The sequence below is a fragment of the Salmo salar genome, chromosome 20, assembly GCF_965601325.2.
Source record: "Salmo salar chromosome 20, fSalSal1, whole genome shotgun sequence".
NCBI lineage: Eukaryota > Metazoa > Chordata > Actinopteri > Salmoniformes > Salmonidae > Salmo > Salmo salar.
Genome location: NC_138310.1, coordinates 66,398,216 through 66,420,314, shown reverse-complemented (window position 1 = coordinate 66,420,314; position 22,099 = coordinate 66,398,216). Strand labels below are relative to the sequence as shown.

The 22,099-nt window shown below is 44.1% G+C and overlaps 1 protein-coding gene across 2 annotated transcripts in view; it reads right to left on the bottom strand.

Moving 5' to 3' along the window:
• Positions 1-10,377, bottom strand: part of LOC106581141 (CD166 antigen homolog) — a 59,176-nt gene extending 48,799 nt beyond the window's left edge. For both annotated transcript variants that reach the window (XM_014162966.3, XM_082966662.1), the window contains exon 1: positions 10,085-10,377. In XM_014162966.3, the coding sequence (XP_014018441.1) occupies positions 10,085-10,136 (52 nt within the window). In that variant the 5' untranslated portion in view covers positions 10,137-10,377. The remainder of the gene's footprint in view (positions 1-10,084) is intronic.
• Between the last annotated feature and the right edge of the window lie 11,722 nt (positions 10,378-22,099).

The following is a 22,099-nucleotide window of genomic DNA, read 5'->3' as shown; positions in this document are numbered from 1 at the left end:
GCCTATTCTCACTCAGGTACACTCTTAGAAAAAAGGTGCTATCTAGAACCTAAAAGGGTTCTTTGACTGTCCCCGTAGGAAAACCCTTTGAAGAACCCATTTTTGTTCTGGGTAGAACCCTTTTTTGGTTCAATGTAGAACCCCTCTACATGGAACCCAAAAGGGTTCTACCCAGAACCAAAACGGGTTCTCATATGGGGACAGCCGATTTGGCCCGCGGGCCGCCAGTTGGGGAACCCTGCCCTATTGGCTAGCTCACCCTCATCCACTGCATTTGGGTAAAAGGATAGGTTCTATCTTTGACCCACCCCTTTTCTCGAGAGGCCTCAAACTGGATTAAAACGAAATTAGCCTCTGTGACACTAATCTGAATTAAATGAAAAAGACGCAGAGCCACAATAGTGCAATTGCTTTACTAGAATTAACATGTCCTCCCTCTCCCAGATTGCCAAAAGCGAGAAAACCCTTACCAAAATATACAAGTTATTTTATTTTTCCTCCCAGAACATGAATGATACTTTAGGAAGACTGAGAAAAGCAAGAGATACCCTCAGAGAATGAAACCATTTAAACTCTAACACATTGCTCATGGCAATTTCCTATGACATACATAAAATGTCAGTTCAAACACAACATTGACGGTCCCGCATTGCCTTTGAAGGAAATGAAGAGCTACCAGTGTGAGTTGAGAGTTTGTAAAGCTGGATAAAATGGGTATGTTTATTGGGTATGATGTGTGATTGAGGCCCTTTTCAATAATTCATATCTAAATGAGCGGTAGGAAATGAATTCAGAAAAGGCGTGAAAGACACTCATAGGAATAAGTCTATAGTCTTGTATAGCAAACTGGCGATACTGTAATGCAAGGCACAAATAACTAACTAAAAACATCCATATTTTCAGTATCATGACATTTCTCACATCATATCATGATCTGCAGATTGAAGGCCTGTAAATTTAAGGTTAATATACAAAATGATGATGTCATCATGAGTGACATCCTCTCTGTTCAGAGCTAAGAAGAGTGACATTTTCCTCATGGTTAATAGCACATTATTTCTATTCTAATATGTCACTGCCCTGTAATACCGTCATAAAACATGTAATTAGCATATCACTGTAGGACATCTGGTTAATAATTATATTACATTTGTATTATCTGATATCACTGTCTTGCACCATCCGCATACAATTTCCTTTGTAAATAGAATCTGGATCATAAACATCAACGATTAAGGATGAATAGATTCATGTTATTGTGCTTTCCATCATTGAAACAAAATGTTGCATAAGTTGTCAATGGGAGATAGAACAAGCACCTCTAAACAAGACGGGAAGTGCACAGTCATACAAATAAACAGGCACAAAATCACAAGTGCACACTGAGAATACAGATCGCCCAAGTCTTCCTCCGCACCAGTCATCTGAACATTTATCTATAATGTCATGACAAAAACTGGTTGCGGAGAGTGAGAAATTGGATGAATACATTTCAAGGAGGTTTCACTCAGACAATGAAACCGTGTGGTCCCCACGAGAACAGGGGCCGGATTAGTCCATTAGCAAATGAAGAGCCCCACTTGCTTGACGAGTAATACCAGGTGTGACACTGAATGGTGTCTATTCCATGGGGGGGGGGATGGAAAGCAGGGAACAAAATAACAAATGCATCTATACAGACTATTTGTTCTAAAAGACATTCAGGGCCTGTTTTTCAGCACTATCTGGTCTAGGCCGAGGGTCACAGCTCTGAGTGTTTGAGCTGGAGGAACTGCTTTTAACAACCTGAACAGGTGTTGTTTTTTCTAGCGTCCGTTTCCCTCTAAAACAACAGAATCAGAATTACCAAGTACATTTACACATACTCAGAATGTGACTTGGTGATATGGTGCTGCTAGTGATAGACAACATTTAGAGACAGAATACAGACAGAGGAATTTAAACAAAGTTTACCTACATTATATACAACTAAGTAGAGTGAGCATAACACTATAAGAGAATGAGCAGTGGGTAAACAAATATACAAATAATATGTATAGTATCAGAATGAATATAAACTACATGACCAAAAGTATGTGGACACCTGCTCGTTGAACAATTCTCAATCCAAAATCATGGGCATTAATATGGAGTTGGTCCCCCCTTTGCTGCTATAACAGCCTACACTCTTCTGGGAAGGCTTTCCACTCGATGTTGGAACATTGCTGCGGGGACTTGCTATCATTCAGCCACAAGAGCATTAGTGAGATTGGGCACTGATGTTGGGTGATTAGGCCTGGCTTGCAGTCGGCGTTCCAATTCATCATTAAGGTGTTCGATGGGTTTGAGGTCAGGGCTCTGTGCTGGCCATCAAGTTCTTCCAGACCGATCTCGACAAACCATTTCTGTATGGACTTTGCTTCGTGCACAAGGGCATTGTCATGCTGAAACAGGAAAGGGCCTTCCCCAAACTGTTGCCACAAAGTTGGAAGCACAGAATCATCTAGAATGTAATTCTATGCTGTAGCGTTAAAATGTATATCTTCACTGGAATTAAGGAGCCTGAACCATGAAAAACAGCCCCAGACCATTATTCCTCCTACACCAAATTTTACAGTTGGCACTTTGAATTAGGGCAGGTAGCGTTCTCCTGGCATCCACCAAACCCAGATTTGTCCGTCGGACTGCCAAATGGTGAAGCGTGATTCATCACTCCAGAGAATGCGTTTCCACTGCTCAAGAGTCTAGTAGCGGCGAGTTTTACACCACTCCAGCCAACGCTTCGCATTGTGCATGGTGATCTTAGGCTTGTGTGTGGCTGCTCAGCCATGGAAACCCATTTCATAAAGCTCCCAACGAACAGTTATTGTTCCTTCCAGAGGCAGTTTGTAACTCGGTAGTGAGTATTGCAACCGAGGACAGACGATTTTTAAGCGCTACGTTTCAGCACTCAGCGGTCCCATTCTGTGAGATTGTGTGGCCTACCACTTCGTGGCTGAGCTGTTGTTGCTCCTAGACATTTCCACTTCACAATAACAGCACTTACAGTTGACCGGGGCAGCTCTAGCAGGGCAGAAATTTGACCAACTGACTTGTTGGAAAGGTGGCATCCTATGACAGTGCCACGTTATAAGTCACTGAGCTCTTCAGTAAGGTCATTCTACTGGCAACGTTTGTCTATGGAGATTGCATGGCTGTGTGCTCAATTTTATACACCTGTCAGAAACGGGTGTGGCTGAAATAGCCAAATCCACTAATTTGAAGGGGTGTCCACATACTTTTGTATATATAGTATACAGTTAAAGTCAGAAGTTTACATACACTTAGGATGGAGTCATTAAAACTCGTTTTTCAACCACTCGACACATTTCTTGTTAACAAACTATAGTTTTGGCAAGTCGGTTAGGACATCTACTTTCTGCATGACAAGTAATTTTTCCAAAAATTGTTTACAGACAGATTATTTCACTTATAATTCACTGTATCACAATTCCAGTGGGTCAGAAGTTTACATACACTAAGTTGACTGTGCCTTTAAACAGCTAGGAAAATTCCAGAAAATTATGTCATGGCTTTAGAAGCTTCTGATTGATGCTAATTGACATCATTTGAGTCAATTGGAGGTGTACCTGTAGATGTATTTCAAGGCCTACCTTGAAACTCATTGCCTCTTTGCTTGACATCATGGGTAAATCAAAAGAAATCAGCCAAAAAATTGTAGACCTCCACAATTCTGGCTCATCCTTGGGAGCAATTTCCAAACGGCTGAAGGTACCACGGTCATCTGTACAAACAATAGTACGCAAGTATAAACACCATGGGACCACGCAGACGTCATACCACTCAGGAAGGAGACGCGTTCTGCCTCCTAGAGATAAACGTACTTTGGTGAGAAAAGTGCAAATCAATCCCAGAACAAAATTAAAGGACGTTGTGAAGATGCTGGAGGAAATAGGTACAAAAGTATCTATATCCACAGTGAAAACGACTCCCATATCGACATCACCTGAAAGGCCACTCAGCAAGGAAGAAGCCACTGCTCCAAAACCGCCATAAAAAAGCAAGACTATGGTTTGCAACTGCACATGGGGACAAATATCGTACTTTTTGGAGATATGTCCTCTGGTCTGATGAAACAAAAAGTGAACTGTTTGGCCATAATGACCATCGTTATGTTTAGAGAAAAAAGGGGGAGGCTTGCAAGCCGAAGAACACCATCCCAACCGTGAAGCATGGGGATGGCAGCATCATGTTGTGGGGGTGCTTTGCTGCAGGAGGGACTGGTTCACTTCACAAAATAGATGGCATCATAAGAAAGAAAAATGATGTGGATATGTTGAAGCAACATCAAGACATCAGTCAGGAAGTTAAAGCTTGGTCGCAAATTGGTCTTCCAAATGGACAATGACCCCAAGCATACTTCCAAAGTTGTGGAAAAATGGCTTAAGGACAACAAAGTCAAGGTATTGGAGTGGCCATCACAAAGCCCTGTCCTCAATCCTATAGACAATTGTGGGCAGAACTGAAAAAGCGTTTGCGAGCAAGGAGGCCTACAAACCTGACTCAGTTACACCAGCTCTGTCAGGAGGAATGGGCCAAAATTCATCCAACTTATTGTGGGAAGCTTGTGGAAGGCTACCCAAAACGTTTGACCCAAGTTAAACAATTTAAAGGCAATGCTACCAAATACTAATTGAGTGTATGTGAACTTCTGACCCACTGAGAATGTGATGAAAGAAATTTAAGCTGAAATAAATTATTCTTGTCACGGCTGTTCAAAGGATCGGACCAACGCGCAGCATGGTTGTAGTTCCACATATTTATTTATTCCGTGAAACGTTTGCAACACACCAAAATACTTGTAACAAAACAACAAACCGTGATGCAGAGAAAATAACACTACTCAAAAATGAACAACCCACAAACACAAATGGAAAAATCCCTTACTTAAATATAATCTCCAATTAGAGACAACGAGAACCGGCTGCCTCTAATTGGAGATCATCCCAACAACCCCAACATAGAAATAGAAACCCAGAAAAACAACATAGAAACAGATAACAAGAAAACCACCCAAAACCACCCCCTGTCCTACCCTACTATAGAAAATGACATCTTACAAGGGTCAGGATGTGACAGTACCCCACCCCCCCCCCCCAAAGGTGCAGACTCCGAATGCAAAAAAAACAACAACAAAAAACAACCACAAAACACAAAGGGAGGGTAGGGAGGGTGACAAATGTCTATGGCGGCTCTAGTGCTAAACCCAGAACCTTACTATCCCTCCGATCCTCCAACAGCGGAGGTGGCTCCGGTATAGGGCGTAACCCCCATTCATCCCGCAGATCCCTCCGCTTCTGTAACACCGGACCGTGGATCGTTATCGGAGGAATTGGACTGTAGCTCAATACCGGAAGCTCTGTGCTGCAGACCGCCGCTGGAGGTTCTGGGCTACAGGCCGCCGCTGGAGGATCTGGGCTGCAGGCCGCCGCTGAAGGTTCTGGGCTGCAAGCCGCCGCTGAAGGCTCTGGGCTGCGGACCGTCGCTGAAGGCTCCGGGCTGGGGAGCATCGCTGAAGGCTCCGGACTGAGGAGCGTCGCTGGAGGCTCCGGACTGAGGAGCCTCGCTGGAGGCTCCGGACTGGGGAGAGTCGCTGGAGGCTCCGGACTGGGGAGAGTCGCTGGAGGCTCCGGACTGGGGAGCGTCGCTGGAGGCTCCGGGCTGAGGTCCGTCTCAGTAGGTTCCGGACTGTAGACCGTCTCAGTGGGTTCCGGACTGTAGGCCGTCTCAGTGGGTTCCGGACTGTAGGCCGTCTCAGTGGGTTCCGGACTGTAGGCCGTCTCAGTGGGTTCTGTACTGTAGGCCGTCTCAGTGGGTTTCGGACTGTAGGCCGTCTCAGTGGGTTCCGGACTGTAGGCCGTCTCAGTGGGTTCCGGACTGTAGGCCGTCTCAGTGGGTTCCGGACTATAGGCCGTCTCAGTGGGTTCCGTACTGTAGGCCGTCTCAGTGGGTTTCGGACTGTAGGCCGTCTCAGTGGGTTCCGGACTGTAGGCCGTCTCAGTGGGTTCCGGACTGTAGGCCGTCTCAGTAGGTTCCGGACTGTAGGCCGTCTCAGTAGGTTCCGGACTGTAGGCCGTCTCAGTAGATTCCGGACTGAAAAACGTCGCCAGAAGCTCTGGACTGGGAACTGTCGCCGGAAGCTCTGGACGGGGAACTGTCGCCAGAAGCTCTAGACGTGGAACTGTCGCCGGAAGCTCTGGACGGGGAACTGTCGCCGGAAGCTCTGGACTGGGAATGTGCACTGGAATCCTGATGCGTGGGACTGGCAACCCACACCTCAGGACGAGTGCAGGGAGCAGGAACAGGACACTCCGGACTGGGCATGCGCACTGGAGGTCTGATGCGTGGAACTGGCCTAGGTGGCGCCAGACTGGTAACTCGCACCTCAGGGCGAGTGCGGGAAGGAGGCACAGGACGTACTGGGCTATGGAGGCGAACTGGAGACCAGGCATGCTGAGCTCCTTCCTGGCTGAATGCCCATCTTAGCCCGACACCGGTGAGGAGCTTGCACCGAGCGCACCGGGCTGTGAGTGCGTATGGGCGATATAGTGTGCATCACACCATAACCCAGTGCTCGTTCATCCACTCGCTCCTCAGCACGCCTGCTCCGCAGCACTCTTAACGCCAGCACCTCTCTCCGGAATCTTGTGTCGAACTCCGCGCTCGACTCTCTGACTGGCCCCGGTTCACTCCACAGCCCTCCACGGTAAGCACGGGAAGTTGCCTCTTGGTGGATATAGCGCCTCGTAGTATTGTCGCTCCCTTTTTGCTGCTTCAATTTCCTCCCTCGGGCGACGATACTCCCCAGCCTGCCTCCAGGGTTCTTTCCCATCCAAAATCTCCTCCCAAGTCCATTCCTCCAGCTGATCCCTACCACGCTGCTTGGTCCTTTTGTGGTGGGTTGTTCTGTCACGGCTGTTGAAAGGATCGGACAAACGCGCAGCATGGTTGTAGTTCCACATATTTATTTATTCCGTGAAACGTTTGCAACAGACCAAAATACTTGTAACAACAAACAGTGATGCAGAGAAAATAACACTACTCAAAAATGAACAACCCACAAACACAAATGGAAAAACCCCCTACATAAATATGATCTCCAATTAGAGACAACGAGAACCGGCTGCCTCTAATTGGAGATCATCCCAACAACCCCAACATAGAAATAGAAACATAGAAAAACAACATAGAAACAGATAACAAGAAAACCACCCAAAAACACCCCGTCACGCCCTGACCTACTCTACTATAGAAAAGGACATCTTACAAGGGTCAGGACGTGACAATTCTCTATTATTATTCTGACATTTCACATTCTTAAAATAAAGTGGTGATCTTAACTGACCTAAGACAGGGAATTCTTAACTGAATTAAATGTCAGGAATTGTGAAAAACTGAGTTTAAATGTATTTGGCTAAGGTGTATGTAAACGTCCGACTTCAACTGTATTTAAATGCAGTAATAGTGCAGTTATTCTGTGTACAATTCAAAGATACAGTAGCTGTTTGCTGTGTGTAGCATAGAGTGCATAGTCCTTTAGTTTCTATGGGCCAGATGGCCGGTTGGTGAGGGACACAGCCCAGGGAAAGAAACTGTTCAGGTGGTAGGAGGCTTTGGTCATGATTGACCTGAACCGCCTGCCAGAAGATCATTTTTGGAATAAAAGATCAACAGTGTATCTAATTACTGGCTGATGGTGTCTATTCTGAAAACTACCTTCACAAACAGAGCACTAAGTTTAAAAACTACAATTCAACATTTACAATGAGGCGTGTGGTGATAGATGAAACGGGATTTTGTGATTTGATGAAGATAGATAACTAGATGGTTGCATAGTGCTTCTTAAAATGACACTGCATATGAAGGTGTAATGAGTAACCAGCACATTGAAAGGTTATCATCAATCCTCCATAGAACAAGCAAACAGACACATGGTTTCACCATTTATAGAGGACGGCCTGTCTGCCAGCATCATGTTTACTCATCAAATGTTGGTGTGGAGGGCTATAAACCAAATTAAAACCAGGGGCAACTGGCATCGGAGCTACAACACACAGTCCAAGTAGAAAAACAGTCAACACGTGACATGCTATTATCATAGGGGATGCTCTTTTTTTCCACCCAGTTCAAATAAAAACACCTAAGAGTGGGTGACAGTGACAAGTGAGGCACACTGTAATTTACAATGACAGGCATGTCATGTAACAGTGTCAGACAGAGGAGGACCTAAGTCAGATCACCCACCTCCCTTCCCAACCTGCTCTCAGAGCATTTCGTATTATTCTGTACGTTATTCCGAGACACTCCATTAGTACGATATGTTATGTTTGGTATGGTTACATAAGACACATAGTTACTTAAGACTAAAACAAAATGAGGGTGGTTGGTTGGGCGTATAACGCCAACGTCTAGCAACCCAAAGGTTGCGAGATCAAATCTCATCACAGACAACTTTAGAATTATAGCAAATTTGCTACTTTTCATCTACTTACTACTTTTTAGCTAATTTGGAACTACTTAGCATCTTAGCTAACTGTTCCTCTAACCTTTACCGTTTTAGCTAACCCTTCCCCTAACCTTAACCCTTTAACCTAACTCCTAATCCAAACCCTAACCTTAACCCTAACCCCTAGCCTAGCTAACATTAGTGAACCAGCTAACATTAGCCACCTTTCTAGAATTTGTAACATACTGCACATTTTGCAAATTCATAACATATAATACTATTTGTAATTTGTAACCTATCATACGAAATGGGTGATGGACATACACAAATTAATACATACCATACGAAACGTAACATAAATGGAGTGTCTCGGATTTACATACAAAATATTACGAAATGCTCTGAGACCAGGTTTCCTTTCCCTCTCCCGAAGAACTATTCAGAGCTCCACTGCAGTTTGGTTAAATGTTGAGACTGAATGTTTAAACACATGGTGTGTACCTGTTGGCTTGGGAAAAGTATTTCTTTAAAGAAATGTACAGAAAGTAAAACAGCCAAATTTCTATATTTTTCCTCATCTGATGTAGTTACCCACCTCCCCCAACACACAGCACTCTCATTCCTATAATACCCCATCATCCCTGCCCCCAGTTCCTAGAACTGACTCACCACGAAATCACCCCATAACACCACCCCACCCATCTCCAGCATTCATTCAATTGAACCCATTCATCATGACAAAAACACAGAAATGATGAACTCTTAGGGGCTTCAAATAATTTCAGCTACTATTGGGTCAATAGACTGTATAACATAGAAGGGATGGGGCCCCATGAAGGAACACAACACATTTCCATCGTGTTAATGTTGAAAAGGGTGTGCGGAATAACATCTTTCTGTGAGATATGTCAGATGGCAGGTTATCTGACTGCAACTCGGTTATGCACCAAATCAGGTCCAAATTTCAAATAGTAATTCACTCACATTCCTAATTTGGAAGGCATATATTTCTAGTATTTAAGCAGTACATAATCATTTATAAAGTGTTGCATTAGACAGGGGGATGCAAGGCGCGCCTGCCTCGTGGGGAAACACTGGTAAGTGTGCGCTTTGAGTGCGTAATGTACATGTTTGGGGGTGGACGTTTGCCACACAAGTTTACCACACAAATGATTGTGAAAATTCGGTTTACTGTTGTAAGTATTGTAATAAATGAGAGGACAGCTCTCCCAAATTGAGAGCACATCACTATCACCTGGCGAAACCTATTCTACACTCACACGAAGTGTGGCCAGAGGCTGTACCCACGTATGCACTATTCAACTTGTAGTTACACAGTAGTTATGCTATGCGCCATAATGGTAAAAAAAAAATAACCCTCCAACCATGACTATAACTAACTACAACTTTGTCTTCACAAACCACCGTGGAAATCAATATTGCTAATCGAATAACAAGCATTTTGACTTTAGATGTATCGTCTACATACTCATAATCCCCATGTAGTTCCCATTAAGTTTTTATTAAAATATTGATAAAATGTAACAGTTTTCTTTTAAACAATGTAAAATATGATGCATGTTAGGCTACATACAGTACCTTGGTAGACAAGCGCGACGAGGAGGGTACACAGACAGCTGGAAAAGTGCATCCTGGCAAATGTCAGATATCCTTGTTCCGCTGTTCCTAAAGTTTGATAATATGTTCGTTGATATCGATCAGTTAACTTCCTTCCGTAAACGTCAGGGTTAAATACTGAGATATTCACTAACTGTGTTCAGTTACAGTTGTATAACATCTGCTCTGTCACTTGGCTTGGCTAACAGGTAAAATGCGGGAGCGCGTCGAGTGAGCTACGACGGGAAGCTCTGTAGGGTAGGGTTTTACAGCAACTCCGCCCAGGATCTACCACTGTCTTGTGGACCCCACTCCGCACTGCATTACACACACACACACACACACACACACACACACACACAGTAACTAAAGGTCGCTAGTTCGAATCCCTGAACCGACAATGTGAACAAATCTGTCGATGTGCCATTGAGCAAGGCACTTAACCCTAATTGCTCCAGGGTCGCCGTTGATAATGGCAGACCCTGGCCGTGACCCCACTCTTCGAGGGTCTCAGGAAGAGTGGGATATACAAAAAACACATTTCGAAATAGGACAAATATAAGCACCCACACACAACGGCCAAAATAACCCACTGGGCACAGACGTCATTTCAACTTCTAGTTTGATTTACAGTACCAGTCAAGAGTTTGGACACACCTACTCATTCAAGGGTTTTCCTTTATTTTTACTATTTTCTACATTGTAGAATAATAGTGAAGACATCAAAACTACGAAATAACACATAAAGTATCATGTAGTTACCAAAGAAGTTTTGAACAAATCCAAATATTTTTAATATTTAAGATTCTTCAAAGTAGCCACCCTTTGCCTTGATGACAGCTTAGCACACTCTTGGCATTCTCCCAACCAGCTTCATGAGGTAGTCACCTGTAAGGCATTTCAATTAACAGGTGTGCCTTGTTAAAAGTTCATATGTGGAATTTCTATCCTTCTTAATGCGTTTGAGCCATTCAGTTGTGTTGTGACAAGGTAGGGGTGGTATACAGAAGACAGCCCTATTTGGTAAAAGACCAAGTCCATATTATGGCAAGAACAGCTCAAATCAGCAAAGAGAAACGACAACCAATCATTACTTTAAATCAAATAAAATGTTATTAGTCACATGCACCGAATACAACAGGTGTGGACCTTACAGTGAAATGCTTACTTACGAGCCCCAAACCAACAGTGCAGTTTCAAAAAATACGGATAAGAATAAGAGATAAAAATAACAAGTAATAAAAGAGAAGCAGTAAAAAAATAACAATATATACAGGGGGGTGCCGGTACAGAGTCAATGTGCAGGGGCACCGGTTTGTTGAGGTAGTACGTACATGTAGGTAGAGTTAATTAAAGTGACTATGCATAGATGACAACAGAGAGTGGCAGTGGTGTGGAGAGGGGAGGGAGGGATGCAATGCAAATAGTCTGGGTAGCCATTTGACTAGATGTTCAGGAGTCTTATGGCTTGGGGGTAGAAGCTGTATAGAAGCCTCTTGGACTAGACTTGGGGCTCCGGTACCACTTGCCGTGTGATAGCAGAAAGAGCAGTCTATGACTAGGGTGGCTGGAGTCGTTGACAATTTTTAGGGCTTTCCTCTGACACCGCCTGGTATAGAGGTCCTGGATGGCAGGAAGCTTGGCCCAGTGATGTACTGGGCCATTCGCACTACCCTCTGTAGTGCCTTGAGGTTGGAGGGTGAGAAGCTGCCATACCAGGCAGTGATGCAATCTGTCAGGATGCTCTTGATGGTGCAGCTGTAGAACCTTTTGAGGATCTGAGGACCCATGCCAAATCTTTTCAGTCTCCTGAGGGGGAATAGGTTTTGTTGTGCCCGCTTCACGACTGTCTTGGTGTGCTTGGACCATGTTAGTTTGTTGGTGGACACCATGTGGACACCAAGGAACTTGAAGCTCTCAACCTGCTCCACTGCAGCCCCATCGATGAGAATGGGGGCGTGCTCGTTCCTCTTTTTCCTGCAGTCCACAATCATCTCCTTTGTCTTGATCACGTTGAGGGAGAGGTTGTTGTTCTTGCACCACACGGCCAGGTCACTGACCTCCTCCCTATAGGCTGTCTCGTTGTTGTCGGTGATCAGGCCTACAGCTGTTGCGTCATCGGCAAATATAATGATGGTGTTGGAGTCGTGCCTGGCCGTTCAGTCATGAGTGAACAGGGAGTACAGGAGGGGGCTGAGCACGCACCTCTCAGGGGCCCCTGTGTTGAGGATCAGCGTGGTGGATGTGTTGTTACCTACCCTTACCACCTGGGGACGGTCTGTCAGGAAGTCTAGGATCCAGTTGCAGCGGGAGGTGTTTAGTCCCAGGGTACTTAGCTTATTGATGAGCTTTGAGGGCACTATGGTGTTGAACGCTGAGCTGTAGTAAATGAATAGCATTCTCACATAAGTGTTCCTTTTGTCCAGGTGGGAAAGGGCAGTGTAAAGTGCAATAGAGATTGCATCATCTGTGGATCTGTTGGGGTGGTATGCAAGTTGGAGTGGGTGTAGGGTTTCTAGGATAATGGTGTTGATGTGAGCCATGACCAGCCTTTCAAAGCACTTCATGGCTACAGACATGAGTGCTATGGGTCGGTAGTCATTTAGGCAGGTTACCTTAGTGTTCTTGGGCACAGGCACTATGGTGGTCTGCTTAAAACATGTTGGTATTACAATCTCGGACAGGGAGAGGTTGAAAATGTCAGTGAAGACACTTGCTAGTTGGTCAGCGCATGCTCGAAGTACACATCCTGGTAATCCGTCTGGCCCTGAGGCCTTGTGAATGTTGACCAGTCTAAATTGTCTTACTCACATCGGCTGTGGAGAGCGTGATCACACAGTCTTCCGGTACAGCTGGTGCTCTCATGCATGTTTCAGTGTTACTTGCCTCGAAGCGAGCATAGAAGTAGTTTAGCTCGTCCGGTAGGCTTGTGTCACTGGGCAGCTCTCGGCTGTGCTTCCCTTTGAGGTCTGTAATGGTTTGCAGGCCCTGCCACATCCGACGAGCGTCAGAGCCACTGTAGTACGACTCAATTTTAGTCCTCTATTGATGCTTTGCCTGTTTGATGGTTCGTCGGAGGGCATAGCGGTATTTCTTATAAGCTTCCGGGTTAGAATCCCGCTCCTTGAAAGTGGCAGCTCTACCCTTTAGCGCAGTGCGGATGCTGCCTGTAATTCATGGCTACTGGTTGGGGTACGTACGTACGGTCACTGTTGGGACGACATCATCGATGCACTTATTGATGAAGCCAATGACAGATGTGGTGTACTCCTCAATGCCATTGGAGGAATCCCGTAACATATTCCAGTCTGTGCTAGCAAAACAGTCATGTAGCTTAGCATCTGCTTCATCTGACCACTTTTTTATTGATCTAGTCACTGGTGCTTCCTGCTTTAATTTTTGCTTGTAAGCTGGAATCAGAAGGATGGAATTATGGTCAGATTTGCCAAATGGAGGGCAAGGGAGAGCTTTGTATGCATCTCCATGTGTAGAGTGTAGGTGGTCCAGAGTTATTTTCCCTCTGGTGGCACATTTAACATGCTGATAGAAATTTGGTAAAACTGATTTAAGTTTCCCTGCATTATAGTCCCCGGCTACTAGGAGCGCTGCATCTGGGTGAGCGTTTTCTTGTTTGCTTTTGGCGGAATACAGCTCATTCAATGCTATCTTAGTGCCAGCCTCTGACTGCGGTGGTATGTAAACAGCTACAAAGAATACAGATGAAAGCTCTCTCGGTAGGTAGTGTGGTCTACAGCTTATCATGAGAAACTCTACCTCAGGCGCGCAATAGCTTGAGACTTCCTTAGATATCGTGCACCAGCTGTTGTTTACAAAAATACATAGACCGCCGCCCCTTGTCTTACCAGACGCCGCTGTTCTATCCTGCCTATACATTGTATAACCAGCCAGCTGTATGTTGATATTGTCGTCGTTCAGCCACGACTCTGTGAAGCATAAGATGTTACAGTTTTTAATGTCCCGTTAGTAGTTTAATCTTCCCAGTGACTCGTCCATTTTATTGTCCAAAGATTGCATGTTTGCTAGAAGAATTGAGGGAAGTGGGGATTTATTAGATTGCCTCCGACTTCTCAGAAGGCAGCCCGCTCTCCGGCCTCTCTTTCTCCGCCTCCTCTTCACGCAGATCACTGGGGTCGGGGCCTGTTCCCGAGGGAGTCGTATATCTTCTGCCTCGGGCTCGTCAGAGTTGTGAAAGAAGAAAAAGGGTTCTGCTAGTCAATGGTGAGTAATCGCAGTCCTGAGGTCGAGAAGTTATTTTCGGTCATTAGAGACGGTAGCGGCAAAATTATGTACAAAATGAGTAAAAAAATAAGTTACAAACAACGCAGATAAACAAACAAAAAAACTCAATCGGTTGGGGGCACGTAAAACGTCTGCCTTCTGCTCTGGCGCCATCTTACATGAAGATCAGTCAATACGGAACATTTCAAGAACTGAACGTTTCTTCAAGTGCAGTCGCAAAAACCATCAAGCGCTATGATGAAACTGGCTCTCATGAGGACCGCAACAGGAAAAGAAGACCCAAAGTTACCTCTGCTGCAGAAGATAAGTTCATTAGAGTTACCAGCCTCAGATTGCAGACCAAATAAATGCTTCACAGAGTTCAGGTAGCAGACACATCTTAACAACAACTGTTCAGAGGAGACTGCATGAATTAGGCCTTCATGGTCGAATTGCTGTAAAGAAACCACTACTAAAGGACACCAATAAAAAGAAGAGACTTGCTTGAGCCAAGAAACACGAGCAATGGACACTAGACCAGTGGAAATCTGTCCTTTGGTTTGACGAGTCCAAATTTGCGATTTTTGGTTCCAACCGCCATGTCTTTGTGAGACGTAGAGTAGGTGAACGGATGATCTCCGCATGTGTGGTTCCCACCATGAAGCATGGAGGAGGTGTGATGTGTGGGGGTGCTTTGCTGGTGACACTGTCTGTGATGTATTTAGAATTCAAGGCACACTTAATCAGCATGGCTACCACAGCATTCTGCAGTGATACGCCATACCATCTGGTTTGCGCATCTTGGGACTATCATTTGTTTTTCGACAGGAAAATGACCCAAAACACACCTCCAGGCTGTGTATGGACTATTTGACCAAGAAGGAGAGTGATGGTGCTGCATCAGATGACCTGACCTCCACAATCACCCTGCCTCAACCCGATTGAGATGGTTTGGGATGAGTTGGACCGCAGAGTGAAGGAAAAGCAGCCAACAAGTGCTCAGCATATGTGGGAACTCCTTCAAGACTGTTGGAAAAGCATTCCTCATGAAGCTGGTTGAGAGAATGCCAACAGTGGGCAAAGCTGTCATCAAGGTAATAGTGGCTACTTTGAAAAATATAAAATCCTTTTTTGGTTACTACATGATTCCATATGTGTTATTTCATAGTTTTGATGTCTTCACTATTATTCTACAATGTAGAAAATAGTTAAAATAAAGAAAAACCCTTGAATGAGTAGGCGTGTCCAAACCTTTGACTGGTACTGTACATTTCATTGAGTTGTCAACAGACATTAACATTTTTTTTCAACATGTTCATTGGATTTAGTTGGGTGAAAAAAATACTAATTTTCCTTACCAATCATGGCAGAGAGAGACAGTAGGTGTTCAAACTAGTGCCTCACTAACGTCCTGATTAGAGGCTCAGAATTGTCCGACTTCAGGTGTTAAACTTTAATCCTATGTTGAATAAAATGAGGACAAAGGTTGGAGAGGATGTGAGCTGTTGTGGTGGAGAGGATGTGAGGTGTCAGTACTTGTGTTTGGGTAGGTAGTACTATACAGTTAACACTCCTACTAGCCTCAGACTTTGCCGTTGCTAGCTTTACCTGTTGTGGTTGATATACATTTCAAGGCTGAGGTGTGCTGCTGCTGCATTTAACTGAGATGGCAGTGTTTTTTAGATGGTTTCTATTACTCAGAGTTTATTTCTGTTGAATGTCATGTCTTACCTTGAAGCCTCTACCAGTGACATCACCAAAGCATCAACTTCACGAGGTTGTTCGCTGATCCGATGAGCAGAGCATCTTTTCTAATGCTGCTTAGACATTCAGAGGTGTTGGAGGCAGAACATGTGAGTTTCCTACCGCTCCGCTAAAAACCGCTCCAGCTCACAGCTACAACAAAAAACGCTGCTCCAAATTCGCTCCATTCATTAAAATCACAATTTAACCAACACCCATCTATTTTTGCAAGATAACGTGGACCTACCAATTGGTTTTTATGTACTGAAACCAAACTATATGGATTTGAATAAAAAGTATTTGAATAAAAACATGAAAAGGTGAATGTAAGAAGTGAACATCATTTCAAATAGGCGACATGTCATATTAAACAGCATATACACGTTCTAAATAGGTCAGGAGCCAGGCAGGGAGCCTAAGAAGGAACGAAAATGAATTATTTAGGAAGGCTATATTATTTCAATTATTTCAAGGCTATAGCCTACAAAGAAATACATTGTGAAGCATTTGCGAGTGCAGCTCAATAGGCTGGTAGGGACATAAAGCCCTCAGCATTTAAACCACATTTTGCTGTATTCAATCATTATAGTCAATAAATTGCTCATATAGGCTGTGACTTACTTAGAATTAAATACAAATTAAACAAAAAATTACTTAATTAATAGTGCCTTTGAATTCATTTTTAGAATAGATTTTTAGAAACAGAGTTTGGCCCGTCTGTGGCTTCAGGCCCATACTATGGTGTCTGGAGAGCCGGCCAGGAGCGGAGAATATCCTCTCTACACTTGCAGAGCCACTGCTAAACATCCTTTTGGCCACGCTTGCCAGGCTGGGCAGCGATGCAGTTGTTTTTTAATTTTTCTATAGGTAGGCCTAAATGTTTTTACGCAAAATAACACATTCAAATGAAAAGCTCCTTGAACGTGGAAATATGCCAGGCCTATTGGGCAAAAATCAATTATGGCCTATTGTATAGGTAATATAACGAAAATGAACGAAACGTTAAAGAGATCTGATTTTTAGTTTATAAATACTTTGCCACAATGATACACTTAGTTATCTACCCACCTCGTTCCTTTCTTTTAGCATGTACATGTAGCATGCTTTTGGCATATGTGCCTTTTCAGATTCCACAATTATTCTTTAGTTGTGGACACTAAATCACCGCACTCCCTCTCTTCCGCTTGGTCCTCGTCTTTGTAAATTACTTTAATTTAGCATCTGTGTGTTATATCAGTTTCTTTATGAAAATATTTAGCTAACTCCACGATAGTAGCTAAAGCAAGGGGCTATAGCAGCATACAAGTAGACTACAAATGCAAGCTGTAAGGGCATGCCCTGAACTCTTGAAGTGAGCGCTACTTGGAGAGAAATTGTAGGGGTCGAGAAGACCGATGGTCCAGCCTTTGGGAATCTCGCTCCACGCTGCAGTCAAACTGGGCACGCTCTGCTCACGTACTCTGGTTGGAGCTAGAATCAGAATATTATGGAGTTTGCATTTGACAAAACCAGACATTGTGAACTCTCACTGGGCTGTTAACTAAGTGGCTATGCTTGAGTAAAAAGCCGATTTGTGTGGGTGAAAATATATCTTGCTGGGGAAGGATTTCAAGTAATATAGTTTTGTAAGGATGTATTGAGTGTGCTGGTGGTGAAAAACGAAATACAATATTCTGTGAGAGTGATATGCCTGACTGCACAGGAAGAAAAATGTAAGTATTTATTTTCTTCTGCACGGGTGAGAATTATTGGGTCTGAATGGCGACAATGCCTTAGACTTCGGCATTCAATTATACCAAAGAAAAACAGGTTGGTATAATTTGCACTTGAGCTGGGATCTCAGGAGACCCATAGGTTAGCTAGGTAGATAAGGCTAAAGCAAGTAACTCCAAGACTGAACGTCTGAGGGAATGGATGGCCAACATAAATAGTTGAGATAGTTGAACAGGCACATTTAAAACTTTATCTCTAAGAATCGCGAACTCCACATACTGTACAAGATTGCAAGATAATACAGCATTCTTTTTGTGTTATAGATGACGAATTACATATTATGCAAATCCTAGCAAATGTAGCTTTGTTAGTTGTAAAAGGTACACACAAAATAGTACAATACTAAATCAATCAAATGTATTTATAAAGCCCATTTTATATCATCAGTTGTCACAAAGTGCTTATACAGATAAGTTACTCAGCCTAAAACCCCTAAGAGCAAGCAATGCAGATGTAGAAGCAGGAAAAATGGCTAGAGAAAATGTATTCTTGTTTAGGAGGGAAAGAATGATGGTGAATACACAATCATATTTAGTATTCACTGGAAAGCATTTGATATCCACAGAGTTGAATAATAAGGTTTCACAGAGAATAATTAATTACAGTATATAATGTCATATCTGGGCCACTGTACCGGTGTGCACATATTTTATTTGATGAAAGAGATTGTTCTCACTTTGATATCTTTTGAGACATCTTGTGGCATTGCCCTTGCTATCAGGGTGAATACAAAGAACCATGCGTTGCTATGGATTTGTAGAATAAAGCTAGTTATATCTAGGGCAGTACACATACCTACACAGTGAATCTTTCATGGGTTGAAATCATTACATTACCGATGAGTTTTTATTACTTATTTCAGGGATCGTAAGTGACTGTAACATAATGATATATTGATTACCTAAGTGTGTTCTATCGTCGCTTGCTCTGAATACGCCATATAAGGCATTGAGCAAGACTTTCAGCAGAGTGACATTGCGCATTAATTACACCATTATAGCCTAGATACTAATCATGTTTCTGTCTCTGTGCTCTGTTGTGGAGAAGCAGCAGGTATGATATGACACAGGCAGTGGCGATTTTAGCATGTAAATCTTGGTGGTGCAAAAAATATATATTTGTGGGATCCATGCCAGCAAAGTCACTACACTACACAACACTAAACAATACATAAATTGCACTATAACGTGGACAAACGGTGCCCACAAATTCTTAGGGCCTACATAAAGCTGTCCCAACAGCAGAGTCGCAACAGCAGTCCCGACACCTTACCACTAGTACACCTGGCTATCAGCGGAGCCTTGTCTGGCAGCGAAACAGTATATTCAGCCTCATATACTGCCTGTTAAAAATACATAGCTGATATGGCTGACTTGCTTAAACAAATGTGGTTTCTACTGACAATTGAGATGTACAAACTCAAATCAAATGTTATTTGTCACATACACATGCTTAGCAGATGTTAATGCGAGTGTAGCGAAATGCTTGTGCTTCTAGTTCCGACCATGCAGTAATATCTAACAAGTAATCTAACCTAACAATTTCACAAGAACTACCTTATACACACAAGTGTTAAGGAATGAAATAGAATATGTACATAAAAATATATGAATGAGTGATGGCCGAACGGCATAGGCAAGATGCAGTAGATGGTATAAAGTACAGTATATACATATGAGATGAGTAATGTAGGGTATGTAAACATTATATAAAGTGGCTAGTGATACATTTATCACATCAAGATGGCAAGATGCAGTAGATAGTATAGAGTACAGTATATACATATGAGATGAGTAATGTAGGGTATGTAAACATTATATAAAGTGGCATGTTTAAAGTGGCTAGTGATACATTTATTACATCAATTTTTCCATTATTAAAGTGGCTAGAGTTGAGTCAGTATGTTGACAGCAGCCACTCAATGTTAGTGATGGCTGTTTAACAGTCTGATGGCCTTGAGATAGAAGCTGTTTTACAGTCTCTCGGTCCCCACTTTGATGCACCTGTACTGACCTCGCCTTCTGGATGATAGCGAGGTGAACAGGAAGTGGTTCGGGTGGTTGTTGTCCTTGATGATCTTTTTGGCCTTCCTGTGACATCGGGTGGTGTAGGTGTCCTGGAGGGCAGGTAGTTTGCCCCCGGTGATGCGTTGTGCAGACCTCACTACCCTCTGGAGAGCCTTACAGTTGTGGGCGGAGCAGTTGCCGTACCAGGTGGTGATAGAGCCCGACAGGATGCTCTCGATTGTGCATCTGTAAAAGTTTGTGAGTGTCTTTGGTGACAAGCCAAATTTCTTCAGCCTCCTGAGGTTGAAGAGGCGCTGCGCCTTCTTCACCACGCTGTCTGTGTGGGTGAACCATTTCAGTTTGTCCGCGATGTGTACACCGAGGAACTTAAAACTTTCCACCCTCTCCACTACTGTCCCGTCGATGTGGATAGGGGGCTGCTCCCTCTGCTGTTTCCTGAAGTCCACGATCATCTCCTTTGTTTTGTTGACATTGAGTGTGAGGTTATTTTCCTGACACCACACTCCGAGGGCCCTCACCTTCTCCCTGTAGGCCGTCTCGTCATTGTTAGTAATCAAGCCTACCACTGTAGTGTCGTCTGCAAACTTGATGAGTGTGTTGGAGGCGTGCATGGCCACGCAGTCGTAGGTGAACAGGGAGTACAGGAGAGGGCTGAGAACGCACCCTTGTGCGGCCCCAGTGTTGAGGATCAGCGGGGTGGAGATGTTGTTACCTACCCTTACCACCTTGGGGCGGCCCGTCAGGAAGTCCAGGACCCAGTTGCACAGGGCAGGGTCGAGACCCAGGGTCTCGAGCTTAATGACGAGTTTGGAGGGTACTATGGTGTTAAATGCTGAGCTGTAGTCGATGAACAGCATTCTTACATAGGTATTCCTCTTGTCCAGATGGGTTAGGGCAGTGTGCAGTGTGATTGCGTCGTCTGTGGACCTATTGGGGCGGTAAGCAAATTGTAGTGGGTGTCAGGTAGGGTGGATGTGATATGGTCCTTGACTAGTCTCTCAAAGCACTTCATGATGACGGAAGTGAGTGCTACGGGGCGGTAGTCATTTAGCTCAGTTACCTTAGCTTTATGGGAACAGGAACAATGGTGGCCCTCTTGAAGCATGTGGGAACAGCAGACTGGGATAAGGATTGATTGAATATGTCCGTAACCACATCAGCCAGCTGGTCTGTGCATGCTCTGAGGATGTGGCTGGGGATGCCGTCTGGGCCTGCAGGCTTGCAAGGGTTAACGTGTTTAAATGTTTTACACACATTGGCTGCAGTGAAGGAGAGCCCACAGGTTTTGGTAGCGGGCCGTGTCAGTGGCACTGTATTGTCCTCAAAGCGAGCAAAGAAGTTGTTTAGTTTGTCTGGGAGCAAGACATCGTGGTCCGCAACGAGGCTGGTTTTTCTTTTGTAGTCTGTGATTGACTATAGACCCTGCCACATACCTCTCATGTCTGAGCTGTTGAATTGCGACTCTACTTTGTCTCTATACTGATGCTTAGCTTGTTTGATTGCCTTGCGGAGGGAATAGCTACACTGTTTGTATTCGGTCATGTTTCCAGTCACCTTGCCCTGATTAAAAGCAGTGGTTCGGGCTTTCAGTTTTGCGCGAATGCTGCCATCAATCCACGGTTTCTGGTTGGGGAATGTTTTAATAGACGCTGTGGGTACAACATCACTGATGCACTTGCTAATAAACTCGCTCACCGAATCAGCGTATTCATCAATGTTGTTGTTCGACACTATGCGGAACATATCCCAGTCCACGTGATCGAAGCAATCGTGAAGCGTGAAATCCGATTGGTCGGACCAGCGTTGAACAGACCTGAGCACGGGTGCTTCCTGTTTTAGTTTCTGTCTACAGACTGGGAGCAACAAAATGGAGTCGTGGTCAGCTTCTCCAAAAGGAGGGCGGGGGAGGGCCTTATATGCGTCACGGAAGTTAGAATAACAATGATCCATGGTTTTGCCAGTCCGAGTCGTGCAATCGATATGCTGATAAAATTTAGGGAGCCTTGTTTTCAGATTAGCCTTGTTAAAATCCCCAGCTACAATAAATGCAGCCTCAGGATATGTGGTTTCCAGTTTACATAGAGTCAAATGAAGTTCGTTCAGGGCCATCGATGTGTCTGCTTGGGGGGGAATATACACGACTGTGATTATGATCGAAGAGAATTCTCTTGGTAGATAATGTGGTCGGCGTTTGATTGTGAGGAATTCTAAGTCA